The sequence below is a fragment of the Bombyx mori genome, chromosome 5 (assembly GCF_030269925.1).
Source record: "Bombyx mori chromosome 5, ASM3026992v2".
Classification (NCBI taxonomy): domain Eukaryota; kingdom Metazoa; phylum Arthropoda; class Insecta; order Lepidoptera; family Bombycidae; genus Bombyx; species Bombyx mori.
In genome coordinates this window covers 18540026-18562030 of record NC_085111.1, presented here as the reverse complement: position 1 = coordinate 18562030, position 22005 = coordinate 18540026, and the positions used below count along the sequence as shown (strand labels likewise).

The following is a 22005-nucleotide window of genomic DNA, read 5'->3' as shown; positions in this document are numbered from 1 at the left end:
CTAGCTGTAGGATTGAAATGATTTTAATAGACCTAGAAATATTTTTTTTGCGCATCGAATATGGTTATTGCCTATCATTTATGTACAAAGCAGTTATTGTCGCTTAGTCACGTTTGCCTTTCAAGCGTCGATATGAAGGTACTCATCCTGGCTCAAAAAACTAGCTTTTGTTACTGCCTATCTGATTCGGAGGATAAATAATTGATTCACGTTGTAGAAAAGTACTGCCGAGCAGGCGAAATGTTCGTTCTCTAAGACGTTCCGTTAAGTAGAGTTATGGTCATGAATGCATCTTACAGTAAGATTTGCAACCATAAGGCTTTTAATTTGATTGGACGTCATTTTTTACAATATGTGTCTCCGAAAGGGCATTAAAAGCAATGCACTAAATGTTTGGATGTCGTCACTCGCTTATTTATTGCGTACATACATATCTATACTAATATTATAATCTATACTTCTATATTATAATATTATAAAGAAGAAAGATTTGTTTGTTTGTTTGTATTGAATAGGCTCCGAATCTACTTAACCGATTTGAAAAATTCTTTCACTGTTTGGAAGCTACACTATTACCGAGTGACATAGGCAATAATCTTTTTTTTATTTGGGATCCTTACTAAAACTCTTATAATGTAACCCAAGGTGTAAAAAAATTACTTAAAATATTCTTTACATCGCGTGCCCTGCGAAAAATATTGATGATAGAATAAATTAATGTACTACAACTTGTAGAACACATTATTATTTACAAAAAGTGTCGCGACGGCATAACATGTCTAACTATTATATGTTATGTCGCAATAAGTGTTCTTTTATTTAAAAAAATAAAACGTCAAATATCGTTGAAATTTTTATTAAAGACCCGAGCGGAACCGGAGCGGGCCGCTAGTGTTTTATAAGAAAAGTACTGCAAAAATCTGCGAGTGGAATATTCAAGCGTGCACGATCCTTAATTTACGAGACCCAGTTCATAAATAACACACAAAAGCTGTTGCACCGAGGTAGGGGAGCGCCACTAATGCACTTCCGTGTTGCAGACGTTCGTAAACAAGAGTAATTCAGGGCGAAATGTATTTTGAAGTGTTTTCTTAAGGAGCCGATGCGGTTGTAAGATAAAATGAAAACAAACATGTAAAGCGTTCTAAATCTCACAGGACAGAGATTTTATATCGTTTTTTGTCTTTAGCGTCTTTAAAGGGAAGCGAACATACATTTTACTGGTGGTAGGACCTCTTGAGAGTCCGCGCGGGTAGGTACCACCACCCTGCCTATTTCTGCCGTGAAGCAGTAATGCGTTTCGGTTTGAAGGGTGGGGCAACCGTTGTAACTATACTGAGACCTTAGAACTTATATCTCAAGGTGGGTGGCGCATTTACGTTGCAATGTCTATGGGCTCCAGTAACCACTTAACAACCAGGTGGGCTATTAGCTCGTCCACCCATCTAAGCAGTAAAAAAAATACAATCCGTGTGACGATGAATGGTCATCATCATTCATAGACACCAGCAATGAATGCACTGTCAAGCCGTTGACTACCCCTGAGGGGACCTTTCATACTTCGTTTGAAGAAGCACACGTTGTAGCAAAGTGGAGTTAAGTTCAATCCCCAGCCGGTTAATATTCTGATGACACAAGTCTGTGACCATGGTCTCCTCGTCCTACTAACTTTGAACTTTTACATGTTTTGTGTATCTTCACCTTCTTTTTACCTATTCTCCTAGTTTCTTTGTGGAATATCTATTCTAGGGTATTCCATGAACCCCCAGGAATAGTTCACACCCATTAAATGAGTTATTAGGTATTATTCAATAGTGGCTTCACTTAATAATTCAAGGTGCACGCGCGGGAGTATTTAGAGGTGAAGAGCGGCTTGGCTATGCCCTGGCGTTGCTGAGGTCCATGAGCGACGAACTGCTCACCGTCAGGTGGGCCGTATGTTCATCTGCCCACAAGGTCAATAAAAAATGCACGAAGCGAATGCTTACATTTTTAAATTCTTTCGATTAGATTTTCTGGTTTTTTCGCAAACTCCAGACTTGATTACAATATAATTTAGTGCTACGATTGAAAATTCTTGATGTTTAGATTACATTATAAATACAAGGGTGACCACAAAAACCGTAAATAAATCTACAAATTAACTAACTTATTTTAATTATTTAATTAACTTATTCTTCTTAGTAAATCCGGAAGTTCACTTAAAAGTCCATTCACGGACCAGCTAAAGAGGTAGGAACGCGTTAATCTAGTTCCAAGTCCATTGCTAGTTCCTTTCCAGTGGCAAATAATGCCTCTCCTAACAGCGTCTTATTAAGAACGCATAAGGTTCATTTTGATTAGCTCTTGTCCGACTGCTAATTGATTTTGAGTGACAGTTACGCTCTCAGCAACCGAGAGTCGTTGGATACCAGTAAGTTTCTAAATGACTGCTGGTTAAACGTGTTGATTTATGTGTCTGGCGTGGCGGTTTAGGTCCGTCGGGGGACTTTATAACTTTCCCTGACTGTTCGAGACTAACTATAGATATAGGTATGAGGAGAGTTGACGTCAGACAGGGAATTTCCTCATAGGCATTACGTATATGCAACCTCACATGATAGTTAAAGCAGTCCCTAACCTTTTCTTTATTTTTTTTCCTACCTAAGCTGATGGTCTTGAGAGACTATTTCAGCGTAGCCTTAACTAGTAGGTGAGTTCACGGGGCTTAAACCTGACGTCGTTGCTAACACTAGCCCTAGCAAGAGCAATGCTTCGCTTCGTGGTAGATTCTACCACCGGATCGGAAACGTGACCCACTGAGAAGATCCGTCGAGAAACTCAGCGGCCTGTCTCTAACCAATGACCTTTTAAACTACATTTTAGGGACTGCGTCGGCAAGTCGCTCGGCCCAACGATCCGGAAGGATCTTGAGCATCAAACCACTAGAGGTACCAGACGCAAGTTTATTCTGATACGCTGTGGATTAACAAACGACGAGGGAACAACATTGACCGAGGTTTATTAAATACAACACAATATTAGTTTCTAACAATGCATGTTAATTAAAAGTATTTTTGTGTTTGTTATTCCGCACACACGTCGCTGGACAATAATCGAGGAACAAAAGGAGATATGAATATTGAACAATGTCGCGACCGCAACCTCGGCAGAGCTAGCAACTTTTAATTCTCCGATCATATGTTCAATGTAATGGTCAACGACAAGGCATGCGCTCGAAGCATTGTTTACACGATTGTTATATGCATTATGAAAGTGAATTCATTTCATTTTCTATATAGATTATTGTAGTTTTTAAATTACACTCAAATCTTATTATATTCCATAACTTGTGTGCTTAGTGCGAGTTTTTTAACGTTTTCGATAGTGTAAATATTAACTAAAAATTTGAATGGAGTTAGAACGCTTGCCTACATTTGCTGCTAGGGGCGCTGTTCCAACTGCATACTTTGAGTTAACTTTTACGCTATAGAGAACGTTAAAAAACTCGCACTAATCACACTGGAGTCTAAACGATACAGTCCTCGACGGTATTATGCTGGTTTATTTTTCAAAAGATTTGTTTCAGTTGGTTTTTACATAATTTTGTTCAACGTCACGCTATCAATATGTTTACTCTTATAATGCGGTTTAACGTTGTTTTGTTTAGTTGATTCTAGTAATATGATTCGTGTGAAATGATAACTATAAACATGTTATTCCGGCTCATGTGGACCTGTTGTTTGATTGAACGTCAGCGAGTAGCCCAAATATTTTTAGTGCACTATTTGGTGTAAAAAAAACATCGGATAATAAATCGGAATCAGCCGAACGCGACTTCACTAAGCATGACGTCACATGAGGCCATTATGCGAGAGTAAATCACCCATAGAGCATATATGTAGGTATATCTGATAGCCACACATCATACAACATTATTGGTGTTCAGGCCATAGGCATCATAGAACGCAAAATATTTGACAGATGCCTGAATCTCTACTACTAAGTCACGGCTCTATTGAATACCGACAAGAACGTAAGACGAGATAAGTCGAGACGTGAGGACGCGCCTTTATTGGTGGTAAGACGTCTTGTGAGTCCGCACGGGTAGGTACCACCATCCTGCCTATTTCTGCCGTGGAGCAGTAATGCGTTTCGGTTTGAAGGGTGGGGCAGCCGTTATAACTATACTGAGACCTTAGAACTCATATCTCAAGGTGGGTGGCGTCAGTTACGTCATTACGATGGGTGCTCAGCACCGCGCTCCTGGCCCCGGCCCACGTGAGCACCCACTAGCGACCAGACATCAAGTCCCGATAACACTAACAGTAGGTTTCGTATCGATTTCCCGACGCCCACACACAGCGATAATGTCTCACGCAAACACATTCTTGTAGGATGCGATTTAATATTGTTTTAATTACACATTTACGCTGCATTAATATTTTATTAGTTAGTCAATAGACAAATGATAATTGTATGTATATTAAGTACTTATTAGTGGTCCGGCCGTAGTCGAAATTCGACTATAATTAATGGACATTATAAGTTTGAACATTATTATAGTTCTATTGTCAAAGAGTATTATTATTATACACTATTATACTTCTATAATCACAGATTTCGCCAATACTACACTATGGATAAATAATATTAACGACAAACAATAATAATCTATTTTGAATTTGACCACAGACTATACAACAAAAATTTGACAATGAAAAAGAGTACATATGGGTTGTGTCAAATACATGTTAGTGTGTGTGTGTAATGTTTTTTTAATTGATTTAATGTGTTTTTTATGCATAAAAAAAAGCAATTAACATTCTGCACTCCTTCTGTATATTCTCTGTAAGTGTGGGAAATTTCATATATTTTCCGTCTGCGCAATTTTCGTAGAAAGAGTTACAAGGTTTTTGCTTTGTAAGAACGTATACGCTGAAAACCAGAACACGCTACCGATGCACGGTGGAACCACCTCATGTGCGCTGTGCCTCAAACAAACTCTGAACCTCTCAGTTTTAGTTCAAAATTTAGTGGCACCCGTAAAGCTTACAGCATTTATGTATATTAAACTAGTTGATGTCGTTAAGACTAGTCGCGCCCTGACTGCGCGGCGAGGTTCTTGACTTAATAATAACTTTGTTTCTTGGTTCATAATCAAAACACTTTTGTGGAAGCGCCAACGATAAAAGTACTAGGTATCTATCTACCTAGCGGGACAAAACGCGCGAATATAAAGCACAGAACATAGTAAACGTATTCATTTTAAACACTAGAAGTACTAATTATAAATACAGAAGGTGAACGTGGACGATATTGTGGTGGAATCCTTGAGACGAGGGGAGCTTTTTGTTTTTATTTTATTGCCCGCGTATGCCGACCCACCTGATAGTGAGTGGTTACTGTCGCCCATCGACTGCAGCAATGCGAGAGACAGAACTAAACCACTGCCTACCGTTAAGTACTCTCCACAAGCCTCGTTTGAAGAAGGACATGTCATAGCGCTCGGGAAACACCGTGGAGGGGAGACCTCAAGCACCGGTCACCGTCCTCGTCGAACCCGTCGCTTACGACAAAGGGCTCGGCCAGTGAATTAACCCATAGACAGCCCACTGAGGGTCGCGTTTCCAATCCGGTGGTAGATTCTGCGAAGTACGGCTCTTGCTAGGGCCAGTGTTAGCAACACTCCCGGTTAGAGCCTATCAGCACAGGTAGGGAAAAAGTGGAGGGGAGCTCATTCAAAAGCCGGATGGTGCGTGGCAAAAACAGACGAGTACTCACACTGCACGTTGATGTAGACGTCCTTGTAGACGTAGCCGATGGCGCTGGTGGCGTTGCAGCCGTAGTTGCCCGTGTCCTTCTTCACGAGGTCGGTGATGACGATGGAGTTGGCGCTGACTTGGCGGCGCGGGTTCAGCTCGGCCTGCTCGATCGGCTTCCCGTTGTGGATCCAGGATATCTTCGGCGCCGGGGTGCCGTCCGCCTCGCAGCGGATGACCGCGGTCTCGCCCTCGGCTAGGTTCTGGATCTCTGGTTCCACCGTGAAGAATGGCGCAGCTGTGAAAACGGACTTATGTTCAATATGACTGTTTGAATATTTTGTGTTATTACGTAACCAGAATATGAATTTTATTGAGAAATAATCTTTAAAATAGTGATTTTTACACGAATGTCGGCTCACAATCCACTTTTTTGTTGTTTAGTTGTTTTGGACGAGCTCAGGACCCACCTAGTGTTACACGTAAATACCTATCTTAAGACATGAGTATCAGTTTTTACAGTACAACAGCAGTTTCACCTTTGAAACCGAAACGCATTGCTGCTTCACAACCGTAATAATATAATAACCGTAGTAATAAAAACAAGACACCCTACCACCAGTACAATGACAGTAAACGATGCTCGGAGCTCCAACATACATCAAACACATACAGCTTGAGACATAGTTTGAAACCTCAATTTCATGGGTACAACACAAAATTAAACTGAACCGTATCTTGAATTCCGCAAACCAGGCCATTATTAAAGCATCAGTATTTTCTTGTCACATTTCACAAACTACAAAAAGATTTGAAATAATCATAGACTAGTGAAACCGGGACTTATGATTATGTAGTATGTAGTACACGCGATGGTTAAGATTGAACCGACAGAAAAGCTCTTTGTACGGTACTGCCACTCGGAACCTACAGACTAGACGACGGGGCGCATAATTATGAAAATAAACCAATCTAACCTCCATAGCTCGTCTTATGGTAAATTAATAATTATAAGCCCGGACATTTGAATCCGCATAGAACTTTGAATTATTACAGAACGGAGCTATAAACATTTCATGGCATCTGTTTTATACGGCACTGAAGCCACGTGCGCAGGTTAATTAAGCCATAAAATTCGTTATGCGGCTCCCGGAGAGCTATCAGATATTAAATTTAATAATATATGCAATATTTTCAAAGCGGTATTAAGTTACTTTAGGCGTTGACTATGTCCTCAATTCTTTCTTAATCAAATAGAAACGCAGTCGCCGAAAAAACTAAAACTAAGCATTGAATACTTTTTTTTATTTATTGCTTAGATGCGTGGACGAGCTCACAGCCCACATGGTGTTAAGTGGTTACTGGAGCCCAAAGACATCTACAACGTAAAAGCGCCACTCACCTTGAGATATAAGTTCTAAGGTCTCAGTATAGTTACAACGGCTGCCCCACCCTTCAAACCGAAACGCATTACTGCTTCACGGCAGAAATAGGCGGGGCGGTGGTACTTACCCGCGCGGACTCACAAGAGGTCCTGCCACCAGTAACTGTATAAGGACTTAGGTTATGACTGTAGGTTCAGCTTTTATGTTGTTTTATTCACCATGAGCTGGTAGAAATAAGCCATGTCGAGAGCAAAATCTTTTCAAGGTCAAGGTTTCCAGTCCAGTAAGATAGTTCGGAAATAGAATTGTATAGATGGCAGTAAAAGAATATGTATCTTCATCTTTCACCACTATTCAACGCATTCTCGTGTCGGGCAGTCGTATTACAACCCTGAACCATGAATATCTACCAGCAACGGTCGCACCGGAACAATAAAAAGGACGTAGTACGTGAGGTGGACATCCCGGGCCGCGGCGGGATCCGGACCGATTATTTACGTTCGTGACCTAACCGCATTACGTCACACGTACGTACGCCCTGTACATTACGGAACGGTTAATGAGTTTGTACTCGTGATCGTTTCTGACCTAATGCCGGGACGGTTCAAGGTCTGGACGCGATCGGGAACTGTTAGACATTGATCACGTTATAAAAGCAACGAGCGTGATTCGAAGACTCAAGTTGTTAACTCGAAATTAAATGGCACTACTAGCTACTACAGCTAAGGCAACATCAACTTTAAGTTTATGAAACTTGAGTTTGATTTTACTCAAACCGGAATTGATCGTTAAGTTATAACAGTAGAAACAAAGCTATCATAGCTGACATGTTTCATCACAACCTTTGCAATGAACTGTAGAGCATATTCCTTGAGCCAACGAAACGGCTAGCACTACCCAAAATTGGTCACGATGGGTTTTTTTTCGATTTTTATAGGTGCCCTGTGAACCTTCTGTCGTTACCGCCTGGTCCTACCCTGCCTACTCAACAAACTCCTCAGTAATAACACTTCACAAAAACCTCTCATTCTAATTCCATCTCCCAAATGCGACAGTTATGTTCTATTTATTAAATCTAATTCTGTTTTTGTTCTATTTTTTACTGTGTACCTACCAAAATAAGTATTTTTTTATAAATACTCCCAGAAACTCATAAAAGTTCTAACTAACATTTTTGTTAACTCAGAAAAATTGTCGAAAAATCGATACTCGAATACTGAGATTTTTGTTTTAAACGACGGAGTTTGGTTTTTAATTTTTCAGAACTTTTAGACTCTCATACCCTCAATTTATTCCTGTACGCATTAAAATAGTAACACAGATCCGACCTGACGACACCATACGGGAAGAAAAATCTTACGAAACAAGGCTAGCCATTGACTAAAGTCGGAAACAAACAATTGTATAGCTCACTAATGAGAATTCTTTGATGCGTTCAGAATAAATTTAAGCAAACCTCGATGGAATTTCACAAAGATTTTCTTGATTTGAAACGTTTTATTTTTGGGAAACAAACAGAATACGAGAGAATACAAGACGATACGAGAATATGAGTTCAATAAAAAATTACGATTTACAAATCACGGATATAAAATTCGTAATTGTTGTGTCATATACATACGCATTAATTGAGGCGGAATTTAAAAAAGTAAGAAAACCATAACTATAGTACACCAGACACAGCCCACTGAGTTTCTCACCGGATCTTCTCAGTAGGTCGCGTTTCCGATCCGGTGGTAGATTCTGCGAAGCACTGCCCTTGCTAGGGTTAGTGTTAGCAACTCTCCGGTTTGAGTCCCGTGAGCTCACCTACACACGCTAGGGTAAGCTGAAATAGCCTCTCAAGGCTATCAGCATAAGTAGGAACAAAAAAAAAAAGAAAAAAATTAGAATTCGTCGGGACAGTTCTTACCCACAATCGGGACCTCTAAAAAACGAATGAAAATTTTCATTTTAGCCAAAATTCCTAAGATAACATTTAAGAAACAAAATCGGTAATTTTATAAAACCCTCAACATTCATTGATTTTAGATCTCTATTGCAAGTAGAAACCGAGTTATTGATCTTCGAAGGACCGGATGAACTTTCATAAAGCACAACTGAGAGACTAGAACGTTATTAATAACTAAATTGCAAATTGAATATCAAAATCAATCGAATTACTATGTTTATAATGGCCGCGATGTAATAAATACAAAAAATAAATCAATTAAATCGGCCATTCAAATGATGACTAAAACAAATAAACAATGGTTAACATTAAACGGCGATTTACACCAACACTCTTAAACTCAATCGGGACAACCTTCCCTTTAAAGCTTAATTCCTCCTTGTTGTTTCAGGATCACGTTCCGCACACGACACGATAAATGTTATATATAATTTGTTTTGACCTCATGATACCTAATTTTTTTCTATCAATCACAGTTTTATCTCTGAAGATTATATTTTAACCGTTTGGTTCATTAGAAACTCAAAGCACGAGATAAATTAAATTAACAAACATTTTAAGATTTCATATTATGTAAATAATACATTTATATATGTTAACGGAAATGTATGTAATCCGTCATTGTATACAATTCCTAGGAAATGTATGTAATTCCTAAAATCGCACGGAAATGTGTGAAATAAATTATATTATACTTACACATTACACATTTCCTAAATAGCAATCGGAAATGTAAAACATTTAAGATATTGGTGGGTACGCGGGGACAGCGGGACGAGTCTTGCACTACGGTCAGTTGCCAACTTGCAATCCACTGGAACCGGCCAGGGATTTAAGAAGTGCCTTTGCAAGAAAAACTGTGCTACATCAAGATGTATGTGTTTTAAAAATAAAGTATTATGTACTTTCAAATGCCATTCGAGCTTACCCTGCAAAAATAAATAGCTATATGGACTGACAAAGTATTATCATATAAAGATTTACTTTTATACTTTGACATTTATAATTATTTAATTATCAGACTGATTACTTGCCAAATGAAAATTTGATTTTATAAAAATAAATATAAGTTGATTTTGTGATACGTTAAAAGTTAATAGATAGTTGATTTTAGAAGTTTTTTTTTTTTTTTTTATTGCCCTTGTAGGCAGACGAGCATACGGCCCACCTGATGGTGAGTGGTTACCGTCGCCCATGGACTTCAGCAATGCCAGGGGCAGAGCCAAGCCGCTGCCTACCGTTTAATACTCTCCACAAGCCTCGTTTGAAGAAGGACATGTCATAGCGCTCGGGAAACACCGTGGAGGGGAGCTCATTCCATAGCCGGATGGTACGTGGCAAAAAAGACCTCTGGAAACGCACTGTGGATGACCGCAGTGGCTCCAGGTAGTATGGATGAACTCTACTCCGGTGGCGGGCGGTGCGATGGTAAAAACGAGATGCCGGTATCATCTCGAACAATTCCTCAGAGCACTCCCCATGGAACATACAACATGGTACAAAATGCAGAGGGAACCGAAGTCCCTCCGCAGACCCAGAGGCTCCAAACGATCCGTGAGAATGGGATTATCGACAATCCGAACGGCCCTCCTCTGTATGGAGTCAAATGGAAGAAGCTGGTATTTGGGAGCCCCGGCCCAGAGATGGGAGCAGTACTCCACGCGAGGCCGGACTTGTGCTTTATAAAGCAAAAGCCTTTGTCCAGGCGTGAAGTACCGCTTCGCTCTGTTGAGGACTCCCAGCATTTTGGACGCCAACTTGGCTTTGCCTTCCAGATGACTCCGAAACTGGACATCGCTCGAAATGTCGACCCCAAGTATCCCAATACTCTCGGAAGGTTGCAGGGATACTCCTTGGAATTGCGGCGCCATGACAAAGGGGTCCTTCTTCGCAGTGAACGCGCAAACTTGTGTCTTTAACGGGTTGAATTGAATCAAGTTCAATTCACCCCATTTAGAGACTCGCCCCAGAGAGTTCTCCACTTCAGACACAAGTTTTGATCGTCTCTCCTGCACCACGCTCCGAGAGAGACTCTGATGGCCGATATATCGCGCATCCCCCGTGCTGTCATCCGCATAGCAATGCATGCCATCAATTGACAGCATGTCATTGATATACAGGATGAAAAGCGTGGGGGAGAGCACCGAACCTTGTGGAACGCCAGCGTTAATGGTCATGGTATCAGAGCAATCGCCGTCTACAACGACCGTGATGCTCCGCCCATCCAAAAAGCTAGCGATCCACTTGCAGAGACCCTCGGGGATTCCGTAAGATGGTAGCTTCGACAGAAGTGCCCTATGCCAGACCCTGTCGAAGGCCTTCGCGATATCAAGGCTCACAGCAAGAGCCTCGCCCTTGCTCTCCAAGGCTTCAGCCCACCTGTGAGTAAGGTATACGAGAAGATCGCCAGCTGAGCGACCGTGACGGAAACCGTACTGTCGGTCACTGATCAGCTGGCGATCTTCAAGATACTTCAGGAGTTGTATATTTATTATTCGCTCCATCACCTTGGAAAGCAAGGAAGTTATCGCGATAGGCCTATAGCTCGATGGGTCCGACCGGTCACCCTTCTTGGGGATAGGGTGGACGTGGGCGGTCTTCCATGAAGACGGAACCCTGTTAGCGCAATAAGAGAGGCGATACAGACGCGTTAGCGCAGGCGTCAGCTCAGGGGCGCACGTTTTCAGAACCACTGCGGGGATGCCGTCTGGCCCACTCGACTTATGGACGTCCAGGAGTCGGAGTTCCCGCCTGACTGCACACTGTGTAAAGCAGATCTCCGGCAGGGAACTATCACACCGGGGGATGTTCGGTGGTGTAGCACCCCCGTCGTCCACGGTCGAGTTCGAGGCGAAGAGTTTGACCAGAAGGTCAGCCTTCTCTTTCGCACTATGGGCCAGACTGTCATCGGACTTTCGCAGTGGTGGGAGACTAGACCTGCAAAAGTTTCCTTCTGCGGCTTTGGCGAGCGACCAAAAAGCACGGCTCCCAGAGGGATAGCTCTTTAGTCGCTCGCCAACTCTAGCAACGTGCTCCGACTTCGCCTTGGCAATAACCTTCTTGTAGGACCTGGAAGCGGCGTTATATTTCCGCCTTTCCTCTGAGATGTTAGGGTCCTGACGTCTCCTGGCATTATCCCATGCCACGTATGCGGACCGCTTGAGGTGTGCAGCATCCCTGCTGGCATTGTTATACCAGGGTCTGCTGCGACCCCCAACGGGCACTTCAGAGGAGGGAATAAACAATTCCATCCCCTGGAGCACCACGTCTTTAAGACGGTCCGCACAGACGTCAGGATCAGCAGAGGAAAAGCAGAACCGCCCCCATGGGTAGGATGCGTAAAATTCACGCAATCCATCCCAATCTGCTGACAAATACTGCCAAACTCTTCGATACCTGGTCGTCGTTCGACGACCAGGACGAGAGAGTGGTGTGGCAGCACGGATAAGGCAGTGATCAGACGATCCAAGCGGAGCGTCGACCACCACACTGTATCCGGCTGGATCGGTGGTCAGCAGAAGGTCCAACAGAGAAGGCTCGTGCCCCTCAATATCTGGGACACGGGTGGGCTGTGTCACCAGCTGGGAGAGGCCGTAGGCCAGGGCGAAATCGTAGGCAGCCCGACCCGGGAGGTCAGTGGTTCTGGACCCCAGCCACTCTTGGTGGTGAGCGTTAAAATCTCCAAGAACCACCACCTCCGCAGATGGGTACTGCTCAAGCACGCGGTTAGTCCCCTCTTGCACATGCTCTATCAGAGCTGAACCTGCATCACTGCTCTGGGACCTGTACAGGCACGCGTAGACTCGGGTACAACCCCCATGGTCTACGCGCAGCCACAAGAGGGATAGGTCCCGTTGTTCAAGGCCTCGTAGACGGCGACAACAGACATCAGCCCGGACGAATACACACACCCCGGCTTTACGCAGGAAGTTGTGCTCCAATACGTAGCCGGGGTATTCAAGGTACGAAGTATCATCCGGAGCAGATATCTGCGTCTCCGTCAGAAAAAGGAGGGCAGGCTGCGCCGTCTCAAGATGGTGGTGTACGGCGTCGAGGTTGCTGTGTAGGCCCCTGACATTGCTGAAATCCACATTAAATGTGGAATGGGGCATCGCCGACAAAACCCTTTTCCTTTTTTGTACTGTCATGTTTGATTTTTTTTTTTTTGTTTGGAGAGTGGGAATGGGTGGGGTAGGAAGTTCGAAGCGAAATCATGACGATACCTGAATAAAGCGCGGAACACAGTACGTGCTCGACCACGGGTTGCGTGAGAGACTGACGCAGGGCATGGAAGGGCCCCCAGTCCACCCTGCGTGCGATCGCCGGGATCCACTCCGGTCTCCGACTCCGGCACGACGACCGCACGGCAGGATTTTACACCGGTTGGCGGGACAGCTTCCCGGGGCGGAGTTTAGTAGAGACACCCGGGTTCAGGTCCCCAACTGACCGGCGGGCGGCGGCGAACACCGTTTCACTGGGTCTCCCTATACCCCCGTCAAACAATCACGCCCCGCGAGCTTGCACGCACGTCTGCTCCGCATGTTCCAGGCATCATCAAGATTCACCCCGAACAAGGAAGAGGAAAGGGAAGGAATAAAAACTGGCTCTCCAACCCACACGCCGGAACACAGCTAGGCTATTTGGCGGCGGACTCTAGTTGGAGGGTGGTCGCCAGCCAGTCGGACAAGTCCTACCACCGATTATGTATTCGGCTCCCGTTTTGCACCACCCAGGGGTCACTTGTAGGGAATCGCGGGTTAAACCTACGGAAGCGGGAAACAATCAACCCCCAAAATAATTAGTAAGATAATATGAATATATTATTATTATTTTACGGTATGACTGTTACCCGATTGTCTCAATAAGTGTCATATTAAAAAAATATTATTAACAACGTGTTTTATTACAGAAAGCATTTACTTTATACATTTCCTAATACGATATTGGAATTTATATACAATTCCGAGGAAATTTATACATTTCCTAGGATATCTATGCATTAAATAGTTTTTCAAACAATATTTTATACATTTCCTAAATAGTATCGGAATTGTACACATTTCCTAGGATTTGTATACAATTCCTTGATTTCATACATTTCCGGTAACATATACACTGATCATAAATCAAGTTTTTACACGTTTAAATATGACAAGGGATGTAGCATTTATTTTTGTAATTTATGTACACATGAGCCTGCTGCGACCGGGTTCCACTAATTTTTTTAATACTTAGACGGGTGGACGAGCTCACAGCCCACCTGGTGTTAAGTGGTAACCGGAGCCCATAGATAACTAAAACGTAAATGCCGTCACCCACCTTGAGATATAAGTTCTAAGATCTTATGTATAGTTACAATACATAGGAATCGCATTCCAGTTCAATGTGATATAATTCTAGTAGGTTACTGACATGGACAATGCTAGTGTGTAAGCCAAGACGGGACCCGTCGCGTACGGATCGGTACAAAGGGAAGTGACACGCTTCCTTACGAATTCAGGAGACGTTTAGTACGCAATAAGCCCTTATCACAGACATCGGTATTCTTTATGTTCGGAGGAAGTCCTTAAGTTAGGCGCCTCCGCACATTATGAGCCACTTACGAACCTTTATTGGCACAGTGGAGCGTTCTCTTCATTATTGTATGGATCAATTTACATAACACGAACGTGGAGGTGGGTTTTGTTAACGGCTGCGATATATGCACGCGGTCCTTTTAATGTATTTGGGAGCTCGACCGGGTTCGATTGTTTTTCGAACCGATTCCAAACAAAAAAAAGTTCTCAATACGACTTTTCTTTTACGTATATTCAGTCATATTTTAAATGTTTTTATTTGAAAGCTAATGCTTCCCATGTGGTTGTGACCACAGTTCATTTTAATTATATTAAACTAACATCTTAATTTTTTGAGTGTACTGTAATATTGAATGTTATATGAGTTCGACTACATTGATGATATTCTCATTAGATTATTGGTCTCCTTTCTTGAGGTTTGAAACACAAACGATGTTATCAATAGGTCGCTATCGATTTAACAGTTTTGGCGTGGTGGTTGATGGTATCGCCGGTGAGTCCACGAGTGAACACCCGGGTCAGCCCCAATTTATTGGCAATCGTACGAGAAAAACCTTTTATTTAGACCTCAAATTTTAAAACACTTAACCTCAAGTGTGCACCACTCTGCTTATTTAAGATTTTCTTACCAAAAAAAATAATAATAATCGTAAAAACAGTCAAGATGACTTTTAATTACGAAACAACAGTGTAAATGTATCGCCCGGCGACTGGATTGTGGATCTTCCAAAAACTAAAACTTGGCACTACGTACATGGCGCGTACCAGTTCTTAGTAATGATAAAGGTACACGAATGTACATGACATGCTGTGTATATATATATATGTCTATAGGTACTAGCGGACACGACAGAAGTTGTCCTGCATACACAAAATGAATGAAATAAATGAATGAATGCATGCACAAAAATTCATTTAAGTCAATCCAGCCGTTTAGTTACAGTACAGATAAATAACCTAGATACCGACTGCGACGCCATCTGCCGGGCTGGTTTGTGAATCTAAACCATCTAGGGCGCTACCCAAACGCATACAAAAAAAATTATTTACATCGGTCCAGCCGTTTAGGAGGCGTTCAGTGAGATACACACGTACAGTAGAATTACATATATAAAGATATACTCGTAATATTTACGAACGCATCTATCACAGGACGCCACAGGTAGAACGACATGTGTGCCTCGCGGTTTCGGTCGCGTAAATTTTGCACTACATAAATATACCATTTCTTAAAAGATGTTTTACTAGCTGCCTATAATGAGTTATTTACATATTTCGAACTGCTTGTATTTTTCTGGATAATTTATATTTGTTTTGTTAAACTGTATTTGAGTACACCGATAATTCAATATTTCTATAAAAAAAATATGAACTTGCCTTTAATTAATATGTACAGTGGAATGTATATTACGGTAACGGCTTAGCATCTGGCGGGCCGTGAGCCCTGCTAGTGGTAAAAAGATCCATGATCGTCTATGCCTTACAGCATTTCTCAAGCGAAACATGTGTATAACTTCCGTTTTTTTGGCCATCTAAATCTAGCTATGAAATTATCTATTTATATGTTTTATATGTGAATAAAATAGCGTTATAGATAATCATGCCATTTGTTTTGAAAACTTTTGACAATCTCATGAATAAAACTTGTTTTCAATGTCATTATTTTTATCTACCGAGATAATATTATGTTAGAGGCTTAGGTCATTGGATCATAAGAATTAAAAAAAAAGATGATAGATAGATAGTTTCCCTACAAAAAGACAATATACTGTAATCATTTTACAGCGAAATATTAGAATATAATATTATGTAGACTAGTTACTTCAATAATATTGTAACTTTTCTTTATATATTATTTATGTATATTACTTTTCTTTTTTTGCCTATGTCACTTTTAATTTAAAATTGAATACTCAAACTAAATTATTATATTGTTCAATTAATCATTTTGCTTTTAATACATTTCCTAGAGAGGCTTCAATCTGAAGCGTGTTACTTTGATTTAATTAATCGCCCCGTGTTCTTTTTTATACAATAACAGCCCGGCACACATTATTTCTAGGTTTTTTTTTTGGGTGAACCACCCTTAACATTTTGGGATATGAAAAATAGATGTTGGCTGATTCTCAGGTCTACCTGATATGCATACCAAATTTCATGAGAATCGGTTGAACCAATTCGGAGGAGTTTGGCAACAAACATCCCGACACGAGAATTTTATATATTAGAAGATTATTAGTCTGGCGCTAAGTGAGTGCGGCGGCGGGTCCTACTTTTGGCCTACCTTCGATGTTGAGTTGGATGGAGTTGGACTGCGCCGAGCCCACACCGTTGCTGACCTCGCACGTGTACGTGCCCTGGTCGTCGTACGTCGGATACTTGATCACTAAAGTCTTCCCGTAGTTGTCCTGGGTGATGCTCTGAGACCACAAGATGCTGCGCCCGTTCTTCTTCCATACGATCTGAGGGAGCGGCCTGCGGAGAGGAGACCGAGTGAAGAAATCTATTGATTTTTACACTGCTCGTCTTGAGGTATGACCAGCCCCGAAGCCAGACTACAAGCAGAGTGCTCGCACATGGCACAGTTCAAGATCTCACCCACCCTCAATGAAGCGATACTTCTACAAACCAAACACAGAAGAATAGAATACGATCTTTTTTTTAAAAGCAATAAACTGTCCTTTAGCTTTATTGGCAGTGTCAGCCTCCGGACCAGTAGTAACTAGTTTGTTTAAACTTGTATACATTACCCTTAACTCCGCTGATCTTAACAATGGTAACAAGAAGGAGAGAATTAAGTATAGACTCACGTTCCGCCGTAGATGCAGTAGAGCTCCACGCGCTGACCCTTGAGGCCTCTCTCGATCTTCCTGGTGGTGTACTGGCGCACAGGCTCGTGTCGGTTGAGTGTCGGCGAGATGCCGGTCGGGATGACCTGAAGGTAGATCTTGTTCCCAACTTTGTATTCATTTCTGAAGCCGGAGTTGGCCGTGCAGATGTACGCGTAATCTTCGCTGGCGTCGTTTTGGGTCACGTTGGAGAACCAGAGGTTTCCTTCCGGGTCGAGTGTCATACGAGAGTTGTTGATCGTCTTCAGCTGACCCTGGTCCCCTTGCAACATCCAGTAGACCTTGGGCTTCGGATGACCGTCCGGGGGCTCGCACGTCAGCTTATAAGGTTTACCTTCTTCAGCTCTCACAACTTGCTGACCATCGGTTTCCTTGAAGGAATTGAGCTCGGCTCTCCTTACAAAGACCGAGTTGGATGCAGCGGTTCCCCACTCGTTGTAGGCGAAGCACTGGTACTGTCCCAGATCTTCCTCCTTGGGCTTGCTGATGACGAGAGTACCTCGACCGGTTTGTTGCGAGATACGGTTGTCGTAGCTCGAGTATTCGAATGATTTGCCGTTTTTGATCCATTTGTACCTGTTGACAAATTCAAGATTATGTAAAGTAAAAGATTCAAATGATTGAAACTATTTCGTCAATTATTTCTTTACAGGACAATATTGTGTGTCTGTAAGCAATTACCAAAGGGGGTGCGAGCGCATCTGATGCGCCCTTTATAAACCACTGATGCTCGTAAATCTCCATTATTCGTATAGAAGGGTTAATTTTGGTGTCATACGACTTCCCGTGGGTTAACACTAACGCTAATTGACTAACCGTGGTTACAACGCAATTTCGAGCTGATGCTTGCCACTCCTTAGCCACGAGCAGTGCATGTCAGCGCCGGGCCGTAATCGCAATACGCACATGCAGAATAAGTCAATGTAATGCCTTCAGGGCCACTCATGTGTGATAAGACACGTCGCTACTCAACGATTAAGTAAGTATTTCATTTATTCGCTTTTATGGAGTATCGTTCTACTCTATATAAACGCCATTTAAAATTTATATTTGGTTAATAGCAATTAATAGTTACAGTTAGGTAAGTATAAGCTTTATCTACAAGTGACGTCATAACCAGGTCACTTCTGTGTCAATCGATAAGCTTCGTAGGTAATCGCTGTAGGAGCTTCTGTGGCAATTTCTATTGTATAGCTCACACTTCGAACCGAAAGCTTCGATTGTGCTCAAATAGGACTCATAACCTGCACCGCAATAATATCGAAACTGTCAGAATTAGAATTTTGCGGATTACACTTTTATTACCCACTAGCTGATCCGGCAGACTTCGTAGTGCCTCAATCGATAAATAAAAGACCCAAGCTTTTGTATAAAATAAACTTAAAAGGAATCCGTCCGAAGGGGGACACATCAAAGGAAAAACAAAATTGTTATTTTTATTTAATTCCGAGCATTTTCATATTTATTTACCTTTTAAACCTCCTCTGGACTTCCACAAATAATTAAAGACCAAAATTAGCAATTAATTTTTATATATATAGATAGAAGATAGATTGTTCCTAGACTACTGAAGGATACATACAATTAACGTGTATATTCGTAGCCGTACCATTTTTTGGGGTTGGTGTACGATGAGGTATTTGCCGAAGCCTATACCATAACATGTATGAGGCAGACTCACTTTTTTTTTTTTTTTTTTCCACAGTAGAAAATCGCCGGATCCCCACCCGCGCGGCAGGTGGGGTATGTGGGAGTTGAACCTCACTAAAAACTCCTGCCGCTCACAACCGGCGCCCTACCTCGGACCGGGCCGGAGCCCAGTCGGGGCTATTGAAACGGCGGGGCAGGGTTGACGCAGAGCACATTACATCCATCCCACCGTCCCACGGACGCCGGACCGGTGGCCGCCAGCGACACGACCACCGGTTCCCTCGTTCAGCGGGCCGAGAGCCCGCTTTGATGGCGCCGCGTTACACCTTCCCCCAGAGCGGTCGGGGGAACGCGGTCTACCATCACCCGGCTTCCTATTGCGGGTGAGCGTGCAAAGCACGCCACCCCACGTCTGGGTCTCTCCCCGCACAAAACGGGTGGGACCCCTAGCTCTTAGGGGGCCAGGTCACGGATACGACCCCGGTCCCGACCCCCTGCTCGGCGGCGGCGGGTTTCTGCGTAGTGAGGAGAGCTTTCCCTCACTCGCCCCGCCGCCTCCTTCTGCGAGATGGTGCACTCGCAGAAGTCGAGCATAGCCTTCCATGACTCATCGCTGCCAAGCATCGACGCCACGACGCCAGGCAGCGACAAGTCAGGTTCTATCTTTGCGACCAGGACACGGCGCTGCACCTCCCACGCGGGACAGACAGCGAGCGTATGCTCCGCCGTGTCCAGGTCGTGTCCACAATGGTGAAGGCCGACTCACTTAACTTGACTTCGAAAATTCATTTGTATTCTTATCTCCGGTAGAAATAATAAAGATCGGGTCGCATACCCATTGCTAATTCACAATACGCCCTGCCACTAATAGTCATTACTTAAAGTTCGATATCATTGCTCCATCGTATAAGTTGTTGGTAAAAGCCTTATTACATATATATATGTACGTATTTGAGTAGAAAAACTGGTATTTGCCTTCGAGTTCGAACTGGATAGTCGGCACCACTTACAACTTATTATTTATTGTGTTTTTATTAATTGTGTCATTGTAGAAATCAGCCAGCGATATAAATATGACTAAAGTCTATTTTAGTTCCTGTTTTTCATACTGAACTACAGTTCGTATTAAATTATTCATGGTTATGACTAAACATGAATGATGATATACATAGGTTCGTTGGGAGAGCAAATATAGTTTTGTATATAATTAATTTTATACACGGATTGATTTTATATTCAATGAATTATAAATTAACTTAGCGTTATATCGAAACAATAATCGAAATAATGTCGTTTACATGACTGAATGCTTTATTCGTATACGAACTATGGCCACTAGCGGCTCGAGACAGGAGTCGGCTGCGATATATGATGAATATGTTGTTTTACTTACAGCGTAGACCGGTATAGGATCTGCCGATCCTCTTGCTCCACATCCAGCGTAAGATACTCTTTAATGCCTTCGAAGGCAGACGAGCTTAAAAGCCCACTTTATTTGTGGTCAACATCGCTCATGGACATAAACAATCTTCAAACATCGATTAAGGATAGAATAACTCTCAGTACACTGCTTAGCTGAGTGGTGAGTGTCTACTGGTGGTAGGACCCCTTGTGAGTCCGCACGGGTAGGTACCACCGCCCTGCCTATTTCTAACGTGAAGCAGAAATGCGTTTCGGTTTGAAGGGCGGGACAGCCGTTGTAACTATACTGAGACATTAGAACTTATATCTCAAGGTGGGTGGCCCGTTTACGTTGTACATGTCTATGGGCTCCAGTAACCATTTAACATCAGGTGGGCTGTGAGCTTGTCCAACCCATCTAAGCAATAAAAAAAATATATTACAGGCCAAATGAATTTTAAAAAAAACACTAGTTACTAATAACGTCCCAAACTTTCGAATCCGGATAGCTTAGTGGTTCGGCAGGAAGACAGTACCTACACAAGTGCACGTTGAACACAGTAATATCATTAACCCGTACTAAATTACATTTTGAAGTCTATAATATTGTTGTTTGGTTGATGCTAGCTTTCCGCCCACAACTCCGACCGCCGCGTTCAATACCCGTTATATCGCGTGGTCGGAGCCCCCTGATGAGCAGCGGGATTAAAAGCAGTTTCCCGGTGTTCAAAGTATTTCGAATTCCACCAACATCGGTTTAGCCATTTGAGTGTGAAAACATAATAAAATTAATTTCTTCTTTATAATATTAGATTGGGTGTTTGTTCCGTCTTTGATTGCATTTCGACTCTCATTGGCATTTTACTGGTGGTAGGATCTCTTGTGAGTCCGCGCGGGTAGGTACCACCACCCGCCTATTTCTGCCGTGAAGTAGTAATGCGTTTCGGTATGAAAGGTGGGCCAGCCGTTGTAACTATACTGAGACCTTAGAACTTATATCTCAAGATGGGTGGCGCATTTACGTCGTAGATATCTATGGGCTTCAGTAACCACTTAACACCAGGTGCGCTGTGAGGTAGTCCACCCATCTAAGAAATAAAAATAAAAAAATGAAATCGTCAAAAGCAGACAGCGTTGTATCTATTCAATAAAAATACGTTCGATATAATACTCTTTTTGTTTCAATTTGTCTTAAATCACCGCTATATGGACACAAAAGCTTCGTACATGCTTTATAAACATCAAGTAAAAGATAAACTTTATAAATAGCTCCAAAGTTGTTAGCATTGATGTGTGACACAATCTCGGTACGAGTGAGGATGACTGCATCTCAAACTTGGCTGAGTCACCGCTTGAATATATTAATATTAAATTAACTTTAAAATCTCATATTTTTCGTATTTACTTATGCTTCCACGACGTAGACATAGTAGACATGATTACAAAACCGAA

The 22005-nt window shown here is 42.4% G+C and overlaps 1 protein-coding gene across 4 annotated transcripts in view; it reads right to left on the bottom strand.

Moving 5' to 3' along the window:
• The window catches only part of LOC101742959 (neuroglian), a 44367-nt gene that overhangs the window by 16568 nt on the left and 5794 nt on the right, over positions 1–22005 (bottom strand). For all 4 annotated transcript variants that reach the window (XM_038010862.2, XM_038010863.2, XM_038010864.2 and 1 more), the window contains exons 4-6: positions 17464–18078; positions 16938–17128; positions 5764–6039 (exon numbers count right to left, since the gene is read on the bottom strand). In XM_038010862.2, the coding sequence (XP_037866790.1) occupies positions 5764–6039; positions 16938–17128; positions 17464–18078 (1082 nt within the window). The remainder of the gene's footprint in view (positions 1–5763; positions 6040–16937; positions 17129–17463; positions 18079–22005) is intronic.